Here is a 20,972-nt window from a genome sequence, read left to right on the forward strand (position 1 = left end):
GTGGTGCTGGCCGATGTACCCTCAGGAAGCCCAGGAGGGACAGGAGCCTGCTGTCCAGGGGTCAGGGATGATCTCATCTGGTAATTCTCAAAATTACGATTTTCGGTAGCTGGGCTGGCGAGGACCAAGGAGAGCGGGTGATTCGTGCCCACAGGAGGGGCACGAGGAGGTCACAGGGTGGAGGGGTGGGCGCACGGAGGGGCCGGGACCGGGGTGCGGACCGGGGTTGCGGGCACTTCTGCGACGCTGGAGTCCCGCGCACGCCTCCCGGGGGGTCCGCGGGCCGGCTGGGGGCGCGCGGGGAAGGGTCCGCGGGGGCCGGGAGCGAGCTGGGGGCGGGCCGGGCAGTGGCCTTGCCCCGGGCGCCGGGGGCAGCGGGGGGCAGCGGGGGGCAGCGGGGGGCAGCGGGGAGGGCTGTCCGGGCTCCAAGGAACCCGGGACCCGGCTCGCAGGAGGGGGAGGGCGAGGGCCGGGGTGGGGGTGCGGCGGGGCACGCAGGCGCCCGGCGGGGCGGGCCGGCGCGCTGACGTCATGGCGTCGGTCGCGGGGCGCGGGGGCCGGCGAGCCCCGTTGCCGGGCAACGGGCGGGCGTGGGGACGGCGGCGCTCGCTGCTCCAGCGAGCCGCGGTGGGTGCGGGCCGGGGGCGCAGGCCGGGCCCTCGCGGGGACCCCCGCCCCGGGCTGCCGTCAGCCCCGCGCCCGCGCCCCGTGCAGCCCCGCGCGGCTCCGACATGCAGGGCCAGCGGCAGCGGGACGCCGCGCCCGGCCAGGCGCCCCCTCCCCGCGGGAGTCCGAGCGACCCCGCCGCGGGAGCAGGCGCCGCTCCCGTCTCCCTGCGCCCCGCTTCTGAGGGGCGCGGCGCGAGCAGGGCGCCCGGGGGGCGGGCAGGGGCAGGCGCGCAGCGGCGCTGCGGGGAGCGCCTCTCCGGGGCGCGCGAGGGCCCTTCCCCCTGCCCGGCCCAAGGCCCGGACCCCGCGGAGCCCGGCAGCGCCTGGGGGGAGTTTGAAGGCTTTCGGGACGCTTCGGCCCAGTCTGAGCAGTTCTCCCCAAACTTGGAGCGCCCGGAGCGACCCCCGCGTCCTCGGCGGCAGACAGTGGCTTCTACCCAAAAGGAGCGCGGTGCTCGCCAGCCTGCCCAGCGCGGGCCTGGGGTGCCAGGAGCCGCGGGCGGCGCACCTCGTGAGGTATTTCCGCAGCGGACCTCCGCTTCGCTGGGCCGGCCCGGGAGGGGGTCTGCTGCTGTCCTGGCCCCGGCCCGCCTGTGCGGCTGGCTGTGCTGTCCTCCTGAGCCAGGGAGGGAGGCTGGACCACGCGGGGGGCCACTCAGGAGCGGGTGCTGGTGTGCGCAGCGCTCCCCGCGCCAGCCCATTTCCTGGCTCCCTTCAGGGCACACCGGGAAGGAGCTTTTGGTCCAAACTGTCACGCTCCTTACTCAGAAAGCCTCACCCTCTAGAGTCCCTTCCAGCCTGTGTGTGGCGACCGGGCCCTGGACTTGGCCAGGAGAGTCCGCCCGCCCCGTCGTCTCCGCACGGCGCTTCTTGGCCCGACCGCCTCTTGCACAGACGCGCAGTGACGCAACTGACGCCTCTTTTCTTCCTCTTCCTCCCCTTGCTCCTGTTTCTCTGCCGTCTCTTCCCAAGGGCTCACCCCAAGCCCCCAAACACCATAAGAACAGAAGGAGTCAGAGGAAGGGATGAGAGGAAAGGGTTAACTGGTTCTGGGGATGAACGTTTGCTTCCTTAGCCGGTCGTGTGCCCTGGACCTCTGGCGGGAGGCGCTCTCCGCGCCGTCCACTCCCTCCGCAAGTGCGCTTGTGAAAACAGGACTGTGGGGCTAACGGATCAGGGAACAATCTGACCATGATGTGAACTTCGCAAGAGACACTAGGTGACGACAGAAAATAGCCCCGCACGGACATGCATATATGCCGCACACACACGCGTGCCTCCAGCAGCTCTCGGGGCTCCCCGCACTCCCAGCTTGCACACCCACCCTCCCCTCCAGCCTGCCCCCTGTGCACGCCCGCCCTCCCCTCCTGGTTTGCACTCCTGTCACTTCCTGCCAGACTTCAGACAGCCCTCACTCCGGCCCTTCAAGTTAACTCCCGACCTTCCGACCTCAGGTCTCCGCCCAGGAAAGGCCTCCTTGACCGCTGTGTGGACAGCCTTCTCAACCGGCTGACACACGGGAAACACTAATGTGTTTATCAGGTGCCGCTGTCTCGTGTGTCCCCGACAAAGCTTGTGGGTGCCGTGCCCGAAGCCCGCCCGCCACGCTCTGGGCTTCCCACAGGAGCGTGCAGAGCAGAGACTTCGGGGGGCAAGTGGGCCCGCTACAGCAGCTGTGAGGGCACGATCGTCTGCATGTGTCATCTGCCCCTTGCCGGCAGCAAGGTGACCTGACGTGCGTTTCTCTCTCCCTCCAGCCTCCACACAGCTCCGAGGATGTGTTCCCGTGTGTTTTTCAAGACGCACCAGTCCCCCAGGCGACCGACGGCGTCTCCCCCTTGAACCGCATCTTAGAAGCGCCCGGCTGGGAATCTGGACAGCAGCTGTGGTAATGAACTTGGGTTCTTAGAGTGAGTCCGAGTTTGTACTTCAGTTGACCAAGTGGCCTTTTAGAGAGAGCCTGTCTGTCCCAAAGACCCCACAACCTTGGTGTCGTGGGGTCCTCAAGGACCGGGCAGCATGGGTTGATGCTCTGGCCGTGGTCGCCCTCAGAGCTGTGTTCACCTGGATCAAGGGAGACCAGGGGCGCCAGCTCCTCGTGTCTCCGTGTCAGTGCTGGTCCCGGAGGACTGGACTGCCTGATCCTCAGCCACAGAGAAACATACCAGTGCCCCCGAGGGACAGTCTGAACCCACAGGGCCAGCCCGCCTGAGCGCATCTGCTGCTGCCGGCAAGGCTGATGGTCCCCGGGGCTCATTGTCTGGGAAACCACAGATGCAGGCCCGCGGATGGCTGCGTTCTCTGACGCGCCTTCACTGGGCGCTGGCAGAACAGGCGCAGCTCAGCTGGGGGGGCCGGCGTGGTCGGCTTGAGGTCTGCAGGGCCCAGGCCACAGGAGGAGGGGCTGAGCTGGCCTCCCTGACCCGTGTTCTCTTTGTCAGGGAGTTCTGCAGACTGCCCTTCTGGGCTCTGGCCTTGGGTCCAGGCAGGGCTACTGCTGGGGTCCAAGCCAGGGAACCTCCCCCAGCAGGGGCCTGGGGGGACAGAGGCCTGAACCCCGGAAGGCTGTCACCACCGTGGCCCAGAGGGCTCTCTGGATACAGCGCTTCCCCAGGGTGTGGCCCGGACCAGCAGGCAGAAGGGCCTCTGGTGGGAGCAGGAGCCGCAGACACGCGGAGACACAGGTGGTCCTGGCTGTCAGGTCCAGCAGGGCTGGACACTGTGGTGTGACAGGAGGTGGCTGTGACTTCAGGGTGTGAAAACAGGAAGACGACTTGCAAATGCTGTGGGCACTTAGCGTGGCCCCTCCTGTGCACACCCTCCGTTCCGTGGTAGGAGCCGCGCTAGCTGCCCTGGTGGCACGCGGCCGCTGGGGAGTGGCTCGCAGCTATGGACGGTGCACGACGGACACCCAGTGGTCATCCCCTAAGCATTGCCCCGCTTCTAGTTTCTGAGTGTCCCTGTGGCCCCCCGGTGCAGCTCGTGGTCCGCAAGACCATCAGGAACAAAACCGCAAAGTACTGGGCCTCGGGGAGGGCCTGTCCCCTGAGGAGCCGCTCGGCCGCTCCGGTGCCCGGGCAGGAGGACGGGGGTGCAGGGGTACTCAGGGGGCAGCAACACGTGAGCCGGCCTGGAAGGGAGAACTCTGTCCTCACAGCCCCTGGGGCAGGTCCCTCGGTGTCCGTCTGGAAGGCTTCCCGCTCAGCCGTTAACGAATGGGTCTCTGTTCAGCCCTGAGTCCCGCAGACTCTGGAGAGCCCTGCAGAGCCCAGACGGCGCGTCGGCCTCTTGCTGCCCCTGGAGCGGGTCCCGCTGCCAGGAGAACCTGTTCCTCGTTCTCGGAATAGATGCTGCTCAGAAGGTGAGCCGGGCGCCCCTGGGGGCTCCACGGAGACTTTGCCGGCACCCCGGGGCCACGGGAGCCGCCTACATGGACCGCATTGCGGGGGTGCTGCCGGGATGAGGCGTCGCAGGCGGGGTCTGGTCGGGGCAGGCCGTGCAGGCGTCCAGTGCAGCGCCGCCCTCTGCGCCTGGTGAGGGAGGGGCCGAGGCAGCTTGTGGGGCGGCCGGGCTCCCGGGGGAGGGGAGGGGAGGGCGGAGGAGGGGGCCCTGCGAGGAGCGGCAGGTGCGGGCGCGGGCGTGAGGCCAGCCACCAGGTGGGTCCCCTGCGCTTGAGGCTGGAAGCGGCAGAGTGGGCGCAGGGAGGCGTGGGCGAGAGGCGTGGCAGGGGTTACAAGAGAAAATGCAGGTTGTATGCGGAGCTGGCTGTCAAGTCCACAAAGATCCTTTCCTGTTTGTTGCTGTCGTGGAAATTCTCAAACACGGAAAACCCAGAAGGGGCTGGCAGGCCTTCCTGATGGCCGGTCTTGGGATGGCCGCTGGGCCGAGGGAGCACCCGGGGCCAGCCGGGAGAGACGGGAGGGGTGGGAGGGGCCAGAGGGGCCTGACGCAGCCGCCCTGCCTTGGTGTTTGTGCCAGAAAAGCAGCCAGGAGGGTGGGGAAGGGGACGGGCAGCTTGGACAGGAGGCGGAAGGTGGGCCAGCTCGGCTCAGCCAGGCTGGGGAGCACGGCTCACCCTGAGGTGGGGGCAGACTTGAGGAGGTGGAGGGCCCTGCGGGTCTGGAGGGCAGGGATGGCCGGGAGCCGGGTGAGCGGAGGGCGGGGGCCAGCCGGCTGCCCGACCCTGCGGACACCGAGTCATGGCACGTGGCCGTTGAGCAGTAGGATGTGCCGGAGGGGTCCGGGTTCACGAGGCAGACGCAGAGAAAGCCGTCCTTTATCGACCTTCCCGGCGGGTGACAGTGGCTTGTCTCACTAGAACCCTTCTGGAGACCTGGGTCACATTCTGGAATGTTCTGACCTCAAACAGTCTGACGACCTGGGCGCGCCTGCCTTCTCTCTGCAGCCCTGCAGAGCCGTGATCCAGACCGAGGTGAGTCATCGCCACCCACCCCCGGGAGACGCCTGGGCTGTGGGGGCCGTGCGGGTCTGCGTGCCGACACCTGCTCCCTGAGTCCCACAGACTCGGGGGAAAGGAGCGCAGCCGCCGTCCGGGGCAGGCCGGGCAGCACCAGGCGCTGGGATGTGAGCAGCTGTCAGGGCCCCCGCAGGGCTGGTGGGAAGCAGGCAGGCGGGGGGAGCGGCAGAGAGGTGCACGTGAGGGGCAGGTGTCCTCTTCTGAGGCCAGGGCACAGTGTTTCCTGGGAGTGGGGGCACCTGCCCCTCGTGGCCAGCAGTGCCCAGTCTGGAGGGGCCTGTTCTGCCCAGGACCTGGAGCACAGGTGGGGTTTGCTCTGCCTGTACCCCTGCCCCAGGAACGCAGTGGCACCGGGGGGCGTCCACTACCAAGGTGTGCTCTGATGGTTGGTGTGGACAGTATGGGCCCCCTGTCATCCGGCTGGGGCCAGGGCCATCTCCAGGCATGCTGGTCCCTCTGCTCTACGGGAAACCCCACAGAGCAGGAGGTGGGAACTTCTAGAAGTGCAGGCAGGGACCATCTTAGATCGGCAAGACACTGAAATGTGCGCGGCACTGGTAGTGGACTTCCGTGGACACTGCAGACAAGAGCAGGACGGGTCCTGGAACCCCACCTAGGCCCTCAGGCCAGGGTCATAGGGTCACTTAGGGATGGGGAGGCCTGCATGGCCCTGGGCACACGGCACAGCCGTCCTGCCAGCGTGGAGCCCGCTTAGCCCCGGGAGAGGCCACAGAGCTGTCCGCTCTGTCCCGTGCATCTCTGTGTTGACCGCACGACCGTGGGAGGGGAGGAAGCTGCACAGGCCCGAGCGGCAGGGCCAGCAAGCCAGCCTCAGGAGGCCCTGACCATGCCATGCCCTTCCTTTCCCGTCAGCTCCCCGGGACGTCTGGCAGCAGACAGGGGGGCCTGCTTGCCTGCAGCGTCTTTCTGAAGACCCCCTTACCCAGAAACGGGCAGTACATCACAATTCCGTGGAAAAAGATGTTCAATCCACGTAAACTAAAAATGACCTTGTTTAATAGTGACGTTTGCTAAAACAGGAGAACTTTGTATTTTTATGAGGAATTATACGTTTTTTTACCGGCTTGGTTTGGTGCTGGAAACCAGAACTATTCCGTGGGCGTGTTTCTGGGGACGCCGTGCGGGAAGCCGTGCGTGCCCGCTGGTGCACCTTGGGGTCTGGCCCCTTTAGAAGAGTGGGTCCTTCGGCAGAGCCGGTCTCAATAGGAAGGGGGTGCCCCAGGTCTCCAGGAGCTCTGCCCCAGCTTGACGTGAACCAAGGTGGCTCTGGTGGCCTCCACCCGGTGCAGGTGCTGCTGGCCCCTGTGGCCGCCTGGGGAGGGACCCCAGGCCTGGCTGCCTGTGTGGCCACCAGGGGCACACCAGGCTGGCCTGGCGGTCAGCTGGGACTGTCCGCAGGAGGCAGGCGTCCACACACTCGGGGTCCGGAGCACGTTACTGTCACACCTGGGGCAGGGGGACGCCAAGGCCCTGGGAGCCCTTCCCTGCGCCAGCACCCATCCGGTGGCCTCTCTCTGTGTCCGGCCCTCCCCTCTGACTCCCAGCAGGCTTTCTCTGGTTCTGGCGAAGGCACTGACTTTTGTAAAATTTTATTAAATAAAATGGCCTGGACAAGGCCGCGTTCTCGCTGGCTCATCTGCTTCGTGGGGGCCGCTGTCAGAAGCGCGGCGGCGCAGGCTCCCATGCCCGATGCTGCCCCCGTCCCGCCCCATCCCTCTGCCGGAGCGTCTGTCCTGCCTCAGGCCAGCTCCATCCACCCTGGAGTCAGACCCAAACAGTGACCGCGGTGGGGACACAGTGACCAGCAGATGTCGCCTGTCCCGGGGAGAGGGTGTCCCTGCCTCTCCAGGCTGCAGTGGTCTCTCAGGCTTATGGGAAGGCGTGATCACGTTGCTTTCGTGCTGCAGGTTCAGGAAACCTGCCCTCATTTTCCATTTCCAGCTAGAGAGAAAGAAAATTTGGAAACTGCTGTTCCGCCACCTGCTTTCCCCAGAAGGCAGCCTCCGCCCAGGGTCTCCGGGGCCCCACAAGCAGAGACCCACTGGGACGTGCCGTCATTTCCCAGCCTGTACTTAAAGTCAGACTAGAACCCACGGACTGTTCTGTGCTCGGCCTCCTCCCCCAGATTCCCTCTGGGACATGCACGGAACTCCCCTGCGCGGCTGACCCCTCTCCTGAACCCTGGCCAGCCCAGCGCCCCAGCTCTGTTCCCCAAGCCAGAGGCTAGGGCTGTCCCTGTCCCTCAGTCCGTGTCCAAGCAGACATCAAGTCTGGCTCAGATGCTGTGTCTGGTGTCTGGCCAGGTGCTCAAGGAGGGGCCTTCCAAATGGGGAGAGTGAGCGCTGGCTGGCCCTCTCCGACTGCGCCCGCCGGAACGCAGCCCGTCCGCTACGACATCGGGATTCAGAGCCATCTCGGAGCTGAGGACGCCAAGGAACCTACAGTAGTTGAACTCAGTGCCCCCGGCGCAGAGCGGGAGGGGCGGGGCCCCAGGGACCCCTTGTCCAGCTCTGGGTCCTCGCTGAGTGCTCAGAATGGGCTGTAAGGAGGGAAGGCTGACAGAAAATCCCCAAGTAGAGCCGGCCTCTCTCAGAAGAGGGCTGGAGAAGTGAGAGGCCCCCCACCACTCTGCTCGGGGTTCCGGCTGCCCACTCTAGAGGCTCCACAGGGCAGCAAGGCCGAGGCATGGTGCAGGGGCCTAGAATGGGGCAAGGGGAGCCTCCAGTGGTCTATGAACCTGGCGGCCGGGCTCGTGTCCAGAGCCCGGCCAGTGCTCCCGCAGACACGGGAGGCCTCTGGGAGTGGCAGTAGGACCGAGCCTCGGCCCCACAGCCGGCGGGTACTTAGCAGACAGCAAGACAGCACAGGTCCATGAAAATGTGAGAACCCCAGGAGCAGAGGCAGAGGTGGCCCCAACGGTGCAGGTCCCAGACCGTGAAAGGGTGCGGGTACAGCTGAGGAGGGTCCGGTGGGCAAGCGGCACACGCATGGGAGACTCGGAAGTTACACAAAAGAACAAAACGGCAACACACAAAGCGGGCCCCGCCACCCCAAACGCGAGCCTTTCTGGAGAAGGGCCTGATGGCAGACCCGGCCAGCAGGGGAGCAGTCCATGAGCGCCCACGGGTCCACGGAAACCATCTGAGCAGGATGCAGACAGACGGACAGAGGGAGCAGACACAGGACAGAGTGCCCAGGTCCCGGGGACAGCACCAGGATCCGTGGGAAGAAGACCCGAGGAGCAGACCTGTGCCCTGACCCCGCGGGAGCCCGGCCTGGCACGGACACGGATGGCCGGGACCAGGTGCGAGTGGGGCGGCCCACGAGAGGGCGCGGGTGCCGGAGGGGACGCTGTGTCTCAGCAGCCTCTGGCCGCCGGCACAGCACACCACCTCGAGGGAGGCTCGGACAAGCTCCTTCCCACAGTGATGGAGCCTGGGAGTCCCCGTGGGTCTCTCCTGGCTCACTGTGCGCCTAGAGGGCAGAGGGCAGCCGGGAAGCAAGCCATCCCATCTCCTCTGACAGGGGCCCGAGCCCATCACGAGGACACCTCCCAGGGGCCCCCTCCTCACACCAGCACACCTGAAGTCAGGTTCCAGCATGTGGATTTGGGAGACATGAATAGCAGTGCAGTAACACACAAGCAAACCCTAAACCACCCCCGGGAAATCACCCTCTATGTGCCTCGTCCAAGAGCCACACACACGTGCACGCACATGCCAACCAAAGACTCCCGGGGAGCCTTCCCCATCCCGCTGGGTGGGCCCCCACTGCAGAGCCGCAGGGCGGGGAGCTCACTTTGAACCTGGTCTTCACTGCGAGGCCTGGGCTTCGGGCAGGCTGGTGCTGGCGGAAGAACCGGGCCGGGCCCTGGCCTTGCCTCACCCCTGGCCCTGAGGCAGGTGGATCCCGGGATGCAGGCAGAGAGGCACCCCAAGAACAAGGGTGCAACAGGGCACAGGTCACGGACTGGGTGCCCAGCAGCTGCTCAGGGCCACTGTGGACCCAGGCTCCCCTCCTTGGTTTGCCCTCCCCAGGAGGGGGCTGTCCTGTCTCTGCTGACCTGGTGCTGATGATGCGCTCAGGCCAGCAGCCTAGGAGGGAAAGAGCAAGATCCCGGCCAGGGGCCTCCCGGAGGCTGTCTTCCAGGACAGAAGCCCCACCGGGGCAGGGTGGGAAGCAAAGCCTGGCCTCTGCCCTGCTCCCGGCCCCCGGCCATTGCCGTCCAATAGGTGAGACCACCATGGAGCAGCACCTCCTTGTGCCCAGTGCCTGGCCAGCAGCTGCCGCCTTCCTCAGACCCCGGCTTCCCAGCTGGGCTCAGCTCGGCAGCGCTCACATGCCCAGCAGGGACCAGGAGGGCACAGGCGGGGCCAGGAGGGCATGGGCCTGTGGATGGTGGCCTCCCTGTAGGCGCGGGGCTCCAGGGAGGACAAGGCCTGTGCAGGTGGAGGCCACACTGCTCTGTCGGGCAAGCCCTGGCCGCAAGCGGGCAGCAGGCAGCTCTTGTGCTCTTGTGCGGGGCTGGCCCGCAGCCTGTAGACATCTGGGGGCTTTTTCCCCAAGAGACTGCAAACCTGCAAGTACAAAATTAGCCACAAAAGCAGAACGGAATGAGAAAAGAAACCGTTTCCAAGGACTGAGGAAGGCGGATGCCACAGGCTCCAGGACGGCCGCCCGCCAGCCGCCCGAGGGACAACCCGCCCCAGCCCGCGAGCCCGTCGAGGGGTCGAGGCCACGCTGTGCGGCCTTCGGGGCTACCAGGCCGGCGGGGCCCGGGGTCCACCGGCCGGCGGTCCGCTCCGCCCCGCCAGGCTGCCTCCCCTCCCCCAGGCTCGGGGGCAGCGGCGTGGAGCCCCGCGTGCCCTGCGCGCCGCCGGCCGAACCCCGGGTCCCCGCGGCTGCAGAGCGCTGGCGGGAGCTGCGCACGCGCGGCCCGGACCGCCGCCCTCCGGCCGCTCCCCTGCGCAGAGCGGGGGCCGCAGGGGGAGGGCCGCGGCCCGGACGGCGCCTCGCTCCGAGGTGTGCGGGGGCTCGGGTCCGCCTGGAAGCCAGGGCGGAGCGCCCGGAACCGAGCGGGCCGCGGGCCGCCCACCCGCCCTATCCCCAGCGGCCGCGAGCCCCGAACCGCGCCAGCACCACGGCCCAGCCCGGAACGAGCCGCCGCGGGGCTCGCGCCTCTCCTGGGCTCGCGGCCGCCGAGGGAGGGGCGGGGCAGGCGGGGCGGGGCAGGCGGGGCGGGGGCGGGGCACGGAGAGCCCTTGGGAGCGAACTAGGCTCAAAGTACAGGGGCCCCTCATTGGCTGGGCCGGGACGGCCCCTCATTGGCCGAGCTGTTGCCGGGGCAGGAGGAAACCTTCCTTCCTCCCGGTGGGATGGTCACAGGGCCCAGGGGCAGGGCATGTGGCTTCCTGGTGGATCTGCAGTGGTCAGCGAGTGGCGTGGCGTGAGCACTGGCCCCGCCGGCCTCCTGGCGCCGTTCCAAATGAGGAGTCAGTCCTTCCAGCGGATTTGCACACGGCTTCAGGGCTCTTGCTTACTGGAGCAGGTGGACCTCACCTCCCGCGAGAAAGGGCGCTCAGAACCCGAAGAGGCAGGCGGTGCAAGGCTCAGCCTGCCGCGGGCTCCTCCGACGGCACCATCCCTCCCTGCAGCCCCAGGACTGGGGCAGGGAGCGAGGGCTGAACGTTGAAGCCAGTGTGGGGGTCCAAGGGAAACGAGGAAGCTGAACTGACCCAGGGAAATAGATGGGCTCGAGGTGATAACGAACACATGTCCATTTTGTTTGCTGGGTAATTTTTAATTAAGTAATGTGTACATGGCTGATACAAGAGAAAGGTCTTATGCAGGAAAGAAAACAGACCGTTTTGGCTAAGGGCTGGGTAAAGAAGAAAATGCAGAAGCAGGAGCTGGGCAGGGCCGGCCGGCTCACTTATAAACCTGTGAAAAAAATAAAAAAAGGTGTGGGTGTTCCCAGCGTCCGGGGCAGGGTCACAGGGAGCACGGCAGGTACCCCAAAGCTCACTTCAGCGGCACTGCTCCACCAACCCCACCATCAAACACCTTCAGGATTGAGAAGTCATATGGGACAAGTGTCCAGATTTAATCCTAGACTTAACCTCTTGGTTCTGTCCCAGCACCAGTGTCACAGGGCAAGTGTGGGCCTTCTCCAGTCCAGTGCCCTATCTGCACACACCGGCATACGGCAGCCTCCAAGCACGCCTGCCCAGTGGCCACGTTAGTGTTGACCTTTTCACCAGTGAAATGGGTTTATTCAGTAATGACAGAATTGCAACGTGCTAGGGCGGAACCATAGGCAAGTCCAACAAACAAACAAGAGGAGCATTATTTATGGAGAAAGGAGGAAGCTGGAAGGCCTGTTTGGAATGGAAGCCCACTGGAGAGAACCAGGAGTCCTTGATGATGAGGCTTGTCTCTGGCTTGCGGCACTGGGGCTGGTACTTCCTGGTGGGGGAGGCCATGTGCACCTTTTCTGCTGGGGCCCGAAACGGAGTCTTTCCTGCTCAGGAGTCTTCTGCTGGGTCTGTGACTGACAATTCTTGATGTCCAGTGGGACAAAGTGAGGGCCCCCAGTTCGGGCCTCTGCACTCCATTTTACTGAAGTTTCCCTTGATTAATGTCCATACAAGCCGGGGACCCTCTACAGTGGTGAGGGACGCTGGAGGGCAGCGTCTTCCAGGGAGAGGCCCCTTGTGCTGGGAAAACTACACGAGGGGCCCAGAGAGTCAGATCCTCTGAAGGCACCGACGGAGACACCTGGGGTGGCTGTGATCTTCCGATCTTCCGGTAGACAGGATCTGACCTTCACCTCCAACATATACATATAAATAGGCATAAATAAAACCTTCAGAAATCCCCATATAACTCAGACAAAGACAGGGCTGGCACAGCAGATCTGGTCATGACACCCAAGAATAGAAGATGGGGCTGTGCAAGGTGCCCTGACTGTCACAGGACAGAAGGTTCACACCAGCGTCACGTGGAAATTCATGATCTAAGTACACCACATGGAGTGAAGCTTCCTGTTAAAAAAAGTCTTTATTTAAACCCTAAAAAAAGAAATACACCAACTGCAACTGTTTAGGTTGTAAGTTTCTAATGTAGCAGCAGAAAGCGTTTATAGAAAAAATAGACTTTTAAGAAAATAGCTGAAAAAATCTAAAAAGATAAAAGTATAAAAAGTTTAAAAAATATATCTTACAACAAAATATTGCCCCAAACATATAAAACTTAATTTAAAAAAGTTCACCTATCTAAAGTTAAAACCAGGCTGGATACAGAGCTGGTGACTCAAGCTCTCCACAGAGTGGCAGCAGGACAGAGGAGGCAGATGCCCAGAGCCAGCGGGAGGTGACGACCAGCCTGAAAGAAAACTGCCCAGCCCCCTCAGGGAGAAAGGGGACAGGCCAACTGGATGCTGTTCTGGAACGTTCTCCTCATCACAGACAAGCCAGGCGCTGAGCCAGCAGATGCAGGGCAGCGAGCATCCCAGGCCAAGCACTCTGGATGCCTTAGGAACCCATCCATGACGTGTCCCATCAGGGCACAGCTGCCCGCTCAGGTCTCCACCAGTATCTCCACGGCGTGGTCCAGCTCGCCCAGATCCGACCTGCAGCTGGAACTGGGAGGCGAGGTGGCAGCGGAGGCGAAGGCCTGGAGCCCACTGCCAGGGCCCGACGAGGTGCTGCCCACCATCCCCGTCAGCACGGCATCCAGGTCGTAGTAGGAGCTGTCCACATCTGCAAACAGCTCTTCCACAGAACCCGAGGTTTTGCTCTCCAGCGTTTCAAAGATCTGATCCAGGGACTTCTGAAAGCCCCCTCTGCTCTCTCGAGAGCCGTCCCCTTCCCAGAGGCTGCTCTGCGGGCTCCTTGGCGCCTGTGCCGCGGGCGCCACGGCCAGTCCTGGAACCAGGTCTGGTTGGCCATCTCCCATGTCAGGGGCAGGGCACTCCCCCTCCTGCTCCCGCACAGAGCGGCACAGGATGTCAGTGGCGACGAGGCGGTCCAGCGGCGCCCGCCCTGCTGCCTGCGGTGCCACCGCACGCCAGGTCCCGTCCCGGGTCATCTCCTCCTGGATCTGCCGCACCGTGTTGGCTATGAGGACCGAGCGGCAGAGGTTGGGTTCCACCAGCATGTGGCACAACTGCAGTTTGACCAGGGACATGTCCAAGAGTGACTGGCGCTGTAGGCTGTAGGAGGGCATGGCCTGGGCACCTGCCGAGCAGCCTTCCACGTCCTCCGGCTCCTCGGCACTTTTTCTCTTTAGCCCTCGTGCAAACATCATGCCCTGCCGGAAAGCAAGGAGGATGCCGTTTAGCACATTCCAGAGTGCCCAGAAGACCCTGCCCCGAGACTCAGTCTGTAACTGTCAAAGATGGGCTTGGGACAGGGACAGTCTGGCCCCTGGGGACATGAGGCCCCAGCTTCCGGAGGGAGGGCTCTGATTCACAAAGGAGCTCTAAACCACCACACAACACCCCACCCACCCCCACCCCGTCTCCATCGGAAAAAAGAAGTAGGCTACAAATACGGGAAATACACTCGTGATACCCCCAAATTCTGGGCATTGGCGCCCACAGGGGAGGGGGGTGTGGGGGAAGCGGGGCAGTTGCTGGCCTGGCTGCTGCCACCCACCTGTGCCCAAGCTGACGATGGTGGGTCCCAGCCACAGGCAGCCCCTGTCCCCTCAGGGCTTTCACAGCCCTGCTGAAATGGGCCCCTTGAGTCCAGAGGACTCAACCCTCAGCCCCTCAGCTCTGGGCCCTGGCAGCACCCTCAGCTAGAGAGGGCTGGGGGAGGAACACCACCAGGACTGATTCCCTGGACAACCGTGTCCCTCCTTCCTCCAAGTACAGCTCGAACTTGGCCTCACTGGGCAGAGGTGGGGCCTCCAAAGCCAGCCACCATTCCAGCCTGGAGGACCAGACACCTCGGGGCAGGTTAGGACGCTCCTAGAGGCTCTGGGCGGGCACCGGTCTCATACCACATAGCAGCTCACCAGAACTCTGCTCTCAGAAGCCAAAGTATGAGCAACTGTTCTTCTGAACTGGTCCTAGGTTGAGAGATCTAAGAGAATCACAAAGCAGAGCAAGAAGGGTCTAGGGCCCTGACTCGGTATCTGCACCACCTGGCCAGGCACCCGGAGGGCTACGGAGCCGGCTCTCAGAGCACAGCACCAGGAGGGTGTGAGGACCACCCCTTCTAAAACAAAGATAAGTCATATGCTCAAGTCTCTCTCTTCTCATAAAGTAGCTAAATGTTTTTATTTCAAGTGACTTTCTTTTAGAGATTTTATGTATTTGACACAGAGAGAGTTTGCATGCACAGAGGGAGCAGCAGACTCCCCAACGAGCAGGGAGGCCGATGTGTGACCCCATCCCAGGACCCTGAGATCACGACCTGAGCCAAAGGCAGACGCTTCACTAACTGAGCTACCCAGGTGCCCTTATTTCAAATACTTAATCTGAGTTATTCATAAAGAGGATTAGGTCTTTTAAATTTGCAAATTTTTAGACCCCCCCCCTTTTTTTAAGAAAAAGCAGTCCAGTGGCTCTCTATGACTGCTGCAGGGGCTCCCAGAGAGTGGGGGTGGGGGGTGCAGGGGGGGCGCCCGTGCTTTCTGGGGGCCCCTGAGTTCTGCACCGCTTCCAGAAGCCCCTCTGAGGACTCACTCCTGCCAGCCCCTGTCCCCAGGGTATCCTTTTGATGTCATAGACCTCACCCCCATACATTTAACTTTTTTAGAAATTTTAAAAATTAAGGGACTTTGGGGACATTTATCCTAAAGAAATGAAAAGCAACGTTCATACCAAAACCTGCACAAGAACGTTCACAGCAGCTCTGACACCGGGGAAACAGCCCAGCACCACCTCGGGCACACGTGGGGCTGCAGTCGCAGAAGGCCTCGCAGCAGCGGGAGGGCAGCGCCCCCAGAGACCCACACCGGGAGGGGTCTCAGAGGAATTATGCCGAGTGAGCAAGCCGATCCCAAACGGTTGCACAAGGTACACACTGCATTTGTGGAACATTGTAAGATGACCTGGATCGGACGTGGTGCGTGCGTCCACCAAGCTACACAGTGCTGGACGGACAGAGCCCCGCAGGCACCAGGGTCGCACCCAGCTGGGAGTCGCACGGAGGACGCGCGTCTGTGCACCGGACTCCCACGCGCACCCGGACGGTCCCCGCGCGGTGGCCTGTGCCTCTGTGAGATCAGCGGCGGGAGCGGACTCCCTCCCGGACAGCCTCCCCCAGGACAGCACCCAGGTCTGACTCGCCACTCTGCAGCCCGAGACCCCGGCGCTCCGCCCGGGACCGGCCACGGGCGCGGGGGCCGTTGCCGAGTAAGTGACCGGAAGGGCTCACCGCCCGGGCCCGGGGAAGACTGCTCTGGCTACTGGCACCCAAGGGTTCAAGGGTTGGTTCCGGCTGCAAATGCGACTGCTGCAGAAGCCTGTTCTGTCCGTGCGCGCGAGCCCGGGCCGAGAGCTCTTCGGAGGGTCACCGTGAGGGCCCGTCGCACGGCAGGGACCCGCGCTGGGGACAGAGTCCGGCTCCGGGGCTCCTCTTCCCAGCACATCTCACACTCCCGCTCTGGCGACCGGCGCCGACCCGACCCGCTCCGAGGCCCGGGCAGCCGCAGGGGCCGCCGCAACGCCGCCGAGCCGCGCCCCGCGAGCCCCGCGAGGCCAGCGCGGTCCGCAGCGCCGGAGCCACCGGGCGCAGCGACACCCCCGGCCCCGGCTCGCGGCGCGGCACCGAGCACGCAGCCCCCGGGGCCGCGCCGCCCCTTCTCGGGAGGCCCAGGGCCGGGGTCTGTGAGCGGCCGGTCCGTGGGGGCCGCCGGCAGCGACGCGGACTCCGGGGCAGCCACAGCCCGCGGAGCGCGCGGCAGCGGCGGACACACCGCGGGGGACGCGCAGGCCCGAGGGGGCGGCCACCGGCCCCGGCCCGAAACGGCCGCGCGACCTCCCGTGGGAACCGCCCCGCCCCCGCCGCAGCGTGCCCGGCCCGTCCCCCGGGAACGCCCGCCGGCCCTCACCGGCCGACCTGCTCCGGGACTAACGGAGCCCCGGCCGCGACCCAGAGGCGGAGCTTCGGGGGCAGGGGGCCGGGGACTTCCGTAAACGCAACGTCCATTGGACTAAACTAGAAGCTTAAAGTATAGAGGCTTCCCATTGGCTGAGCTGAGACTCCTCCCTTTGGCTGGGCAGGGACGGCCTCCCATTGGCCGAGCTGTTGCCGGGCAGAGGAAACCTTCCCTCCTCCCGCCGGGAGGGTACCAGTGTCCACCCACAAAGGGTGTGTGTTCCTGGCGGATCTGCAGTGGTCAGCGCCTGGCGTGGCCTGGGCACTGCCCCGGCCAGTCTCCTGACGCCGTTCTAAACGGTGTCCTTTGACTCATTTTTTACACCTGTTATTCCCAAATCCATTTTTGCTAGTAAAACAACTGACCTTCATTGTTAAGGTGACCACAGAGGAGGAGGTCAGGCTTCCATCTCCATGACAGCCCCAGGAGTCGATGACGTCGGTAACAGTCATCCCCAAGGGACAGGGTCTCAATAACCAACGGCCACCCTAATCCTTGTCCCCACTTCCTAGGAAAACGCAAACGTGCTGCCCACAAAACCTCCAGCCCGCAGCCCCCACCGGGGGCCCTGAAAGCCGGTTCCATCGGCAGCGCTGCCACGCGCCTGTCCCCAGGTGTCACTCCGCAAGCCAGGAGGCGGCCCACTCTGCGGCTGCAGCTGCTTCCAATAAGCCGCCTTTGCTCTTCCCCCGCGGTGGCCTGTTTGCGCAGCTTACTGTACCTAACGGGGGACAGCACCAAAGGTGCAAGACAAAACTCACCAGGGCCACCCCACGGAGAAGCAGTTATAACGCAGGTTCTTCCGAGCATCTCCCTAAGCTCCTTCTCTGTGCGTGAGAGCTCGCTGCCGGCTCTGCTGGTCTTACCACATCTCCTAGGACACGCAAGGGCTGACCATCACTCCGACAGCCTCGCGGTGACCCTCAGCTATAAAGACACTGCAAGGACTGAGCCTCATTCCGCGCATACACACCACTCACGATTCCCCCACGTACAGTGAGGCTGGCTTCGGACTCTGCGTGCTGATACTGGCAGTACTTGGCTCCTTTCTACCAGTTTCCACCAGGGCAGAGGCAGGAGCATCTGTAAGGCACGTGAGTGAGACACATCAAGCCGCTTTCTACAAGGCGCCATCAGTTCACCCTGCACCAGGTTTCTCTGTATGGATTTTTCACATTTGCGGGTAAGTTCCCCTCCACGTTAGCCATTATCCCAGCTCCATCCTCCAGTTCCCTGCCAGGAACCTGTCTGACCACCCCGGATGTAAACATTATTTTCAGATTCAAAATAAGCAAGTCAAACAGGTAAACTGTGGTGTGTCTGACAGTGGAACACTAGCCAGCAACAAAACCCACAGGGAGCTGCGCGACAACACAGACAAGCCTTCGTATGAAGCAAGCATGAAGAAACAGGTACCGCAGGCTTCCACTGACATCCACTGCTGGAAGAGGTGCAGCTAACCTAAGTCCTAAAATAGCAGAATGTCAGCAGCAGAGGAGCAGGGCGGCAAGAACTCTGCAGGATGACGGAAATTCACCTGTCCCGACAGGAGCACGGCATTCACAGAGCCCCCAGACTGCACCACTACTAAGTGCTCACTGCACGGTATGAGGTGACACCTTCATTACAAAGAAAAATACATGATGAAGTTGGTGGGGGGGAGGCTACCACACTAGTTTAAGTCTGAACCATTTGAGATGTTGCCTCCCACACGCTGCACGTGCCTGGATCTCGTTCAGCACGCCAGCACAAGTATGTGCTCAAAGCCACTCTAATTACTCCCTTCAAATGTCCCTGAGCAACTGATAATTTATGCTGCACTCCGTGCAAGAAAATGCTGGCCGACTTAGGACCTGAGGAGGGGTAGCTCAAGGGCAGCACATCCAATGACACGAGCCGACAAGCCGTCACCAGAGCCATGTCGGGATGATGGGTCAGGCTGAGGAAGGATCACGGTGGCCGATGAGGATCACCCTCCTCAGACATTTGTGTTTGGGACAAAGTCAGCACCGAGTACAGACGGTTCTGAAGGCGGCAGAAGTGGGCACACAGACCCCTCCAAGCACCGCTTCTCGGGCAGCCCAGGACGGTGGCCTGGGCGCTCGACCCTTCGAACACAGCACACAGGACGTCCCACTTCCCAGGCTGTCCTACTGCAGAGGCTGACTCACCACGCAGTTCTGGGTAAAGAAAGCGTCAGGTATTACACAGCTCCGTCTGCTCCACAGTCAGCCAGAAGGGCCTGCTGAGTTCAGTCCCATCAGCTCCTCACGGGTCATGGCATTTTGCTCAAAACCCCCCGATGTTAGCGGACAAGCAGGCCATGCAGGGTTCAGCCCCGGGTCAGAGCACAGCAGCCTCCAGACCACCGGCTGACCATACAGAAACTGGAGAAGACAGAAGGACTGAGGGTCCCATGCAGTGGGTGGAGCCAGGCAAGGGCACTGTGCCCGTTCCCCATCAGGGTGCCCCCCAAACCAAGGGGACCCTGGCCTGGCAGACTCCCCGCAGTTCATGGCAAGCGGCCTCTCCCTTTCCTGTAGCTGCTCTCACGGGCTCTGGCCAGCAACCCCGACTCCAGCAGAGAGCTTGAAGAGCGGGAGACGGACTCAGCTCGGAGCCGACCCGTCACCGCGATCTTCGGCCGCCACCAAGCATGCTGGTGACTGGTTTTCAGGCAAATCAACGTGAACTCTCAGTTCCTGTCAGACGCTCAGACTTTGAAATACCCATCAAAGGAAAGCAGGACGACGAGCAAGGCTGCCGAAGTCCTGAGGGTGCTCCGCAGCCCACCGGGGTGGCCTCCTCTTCACTGTCTGAACTTTCCCTTAAGCGATTACTAAAAAAGCAATTTTGAAAAAACATTGCAGGTACTTTTGTTACTTGGAGTGGAATACACAAACTTTCTCTGCCTGGAAGCCCCTTCCCTCAGGAAGCTGGAAAAACCGGGTAGCCCTCTTTCCAGGATCCAGCCCGGCCCTTTCCGGGAGGCCATCCGACGCCCCTGAGCCTCCGCGTCAGTTGCAAGAGGCAGGACTGGAAAAGGGCGTCCGGCACGGACGAGTCAGGGCCTTCAAGCCTCATCTTGCAGCAGAACTTCTTTCCTCCTCTTCCGTTCAATCGACAGTTAACGTCCTGCGCAGGCAAGGCCAGGCCCCGGGAAGAGGGACCAGGGCTGGGACCCGCGGCACGTGGACCCGGCGACCCAGCACGCTGTGACCCGCAGCTCTCTTCGCGGGACCGCGCTCTGCAGACGACGGGGAGCGAAGCTGGCCCAGCCGGGCCCGCCCCGCGCGGCGGAGTGTCGGGGCGGCGGGGCACAGGACGCCCGCGGGAGGCCGTTCAGCGGCCAGCTCTGGCGATCCTCCCGCCCGCACCGCCCAATGTCCGCCTCCGCGGCCCGGGGCAGCTGCAGCTGGACCGCACGGCCGGCGGGCGGGGGAGGCCACCGAGGGCCGCCACCGTGCGCTCCCCGGGGCTCCCCGGCCAGCTGCAGGGAAGCCGGGCCGCCAGCCCGGGGGTCACCGCAGAGCGCCCGCACCCTTCCCCCCGACGCAGCGGAAGCCCCGACACAAAGGGACGGAGCCAGAGTGAAGCCGCCCCCCGGGTGCCCGAGCAAGGTGCCCCGGGGGCCGCCGGGGAAGGCTCCGCTGCCGGCGACACGCGCTTCTCCGGAGCACCCGGGGTCCGGCGTCCGGAAGGCGGACCAGGTCCCCGCGGGGGGCAGTGCGGGGCCGTCCGGGCCGCGCCGCACACCCCGCGGGCTGGGCCGGCGCCGACCCGGGCCGCAGACGGGGGCGCCGCCCGCAGCCGCGGCCCCGCCGCACGGAGCCCGCAGCGCGCAGGCAGCCCCGGCCAGGCCCCGCTGCGCGCTGCACTCGGCGCCCCGCAGCCCGGGTTCGCCCCGGCCGCCCGAGCCCCGCCGCGCCCCCGCCCCGCGCCCCCGCCCCGCCGCGTCCCGGCCCCCGCCCCGCGCGCCCAGGCCCGCCCGCCGCCGCACAAAGCCGGCCGCGCACCGGGGCGCTCACCTGGCCGCCGCCGCCGTCTGCGCCCGCGCCCGCCGCCGAGGGAGGGGCGGGGCCGCGCGGGGCGGGGCGGGGCGGGGCGGCTCCGCGCCCACAAAGGGTCGTCCTGGCGCCGGCCGCCCCGCCCGCCGATTGGCCGAGCGCGGGGGCGGGGCCTCCGGTTCAAACCGCGGGCGGGGCCTGGCGCGCGGTTCCCGCGCGGCCGCGTTGGCCGTTGGGTCCCGCGCCCTGGCCGCCCCGCCCCCTCCCGCTCCCAGGTCTCCGCGCGCGGCTGCAGCGCGCCTGCGCAGGGCCAGGGGGCGGGGCGTGGCGGCCGAGGGTTGGGAAGCGGGGCGGGAGCGCGGGGCCTCGGAGCCGCGCGCGGGGGAGGCGGCGGCGGGGGAGGAAGGAAGGGGAGGGGAGGCGAGGAGGGGCGTTGGGGTAGGGGACCCGTGGGCTGCAGGGGAGGGGAGGACAGAGGGACCCGGGGGGCGGGGCAGGGGCGTGCGGAGGGGAGCGGAGGGGATCGGGTCGGTGGGCTGCAGGGGAGGGGAGGCCCGCAGCCGTGCTCGGGACAGGGGCGGCCCCGGCCGGCACGCAAGACGCGAAGCCATAGACGTGCACGGAAGTCTGTAGGATCGCTTGTTTGTTTGGGGGCGGCCGGCCCTGCCCCGGGCGGAGAGCGAGGCG

General features: G+C 64.6%; 2 protein-coding genes across 9 annotated transcripts; one reads left to right on the forward strand and one right to left on the reverse strand.

Annotated features, from left to right (window-relative positions):
• The first annotated feature begins 594 nt into the window (after nucleotides 1-594).
• On the forward strand, nucleotides 595-6,791 carry CLBA1 (clathrin binding box of aftiphilin containing 1). The gene is made up of 5 exons (XM_059183315.1): nucleotides 595-1,184; nucleotides 2,426-2,556; nucleotides 3,900-4,029; nucleotides 4,987-5,100; nucleotides 6,019-6,791. Exons 1-5 carry the CDS (start codon nucleotides 732-734, stop codon nucleotides 6,178-6,180), a joined length of 990 nt encoding a protein of 329 aa, XP_059039298.1. The 5' UTR covers nucleotides 595-731; the 3' UTR covers nucleotides 6,181-6,791.
• A 4,154-nt stretch (nucleotides 6,792-10,945) lies between these two features.
• On the reverse strand, nucleotides 10,946-20,401 carry CDCA4 (cell division cycle associated 4). 8 transcript variants are annotated; one of them, XM_059183319.1, is made up of 2 exons: nucleotides 20,307-20,401; nucleotides 10,946-13,476 (listed from the first exon to the last, which is right to left on the reverse strand). In XM_059183319.1, exon 2 carries the CDS (start codon nucleotides 13,471-13,473, stop codon nucleotides 12,745-12,747), a length of 729 nt encoding a protein of 242 aa, XP_059039302.1. In that variant the 5' UTR covers nucleotides 13,474-13,476; nucleotides 20,307-20,401; the 3' UTR covers nucleotides 10,946-12,744. The 8 variants fall into 8 exon arrangements, with proteins under 8 accessions (XP_059039302.1, XP_059039308.1, XP_059039303.1 ...); XM_059183325.1 differs by having other exon boundaries at nucleotides 20,295-20,318; XM_059183320.1 differs by lacking the exon at nucleotides 20,307-20,401 and adding an exon at nucleotides 18,450-18,587.
• Between the last annotated feature and the right edge of the window lie 571 nt (nucleotides 20,402-20,972).

The sequence above is a fragment of the Mustela lutreola genome, chromosome 7, assembly GCF_030435805.1.
Source record: "Mustela lutreola isolate mMusLut2 chromosome 7, mMusLut2.pri, whole genome shotgun sequence".
Taxonomy (NCBI): Eukaryota; Metazoa; Chordata; class Mammalia; order Carnivora; family Mustelidae; genus Mustela; species Mustela lutreola.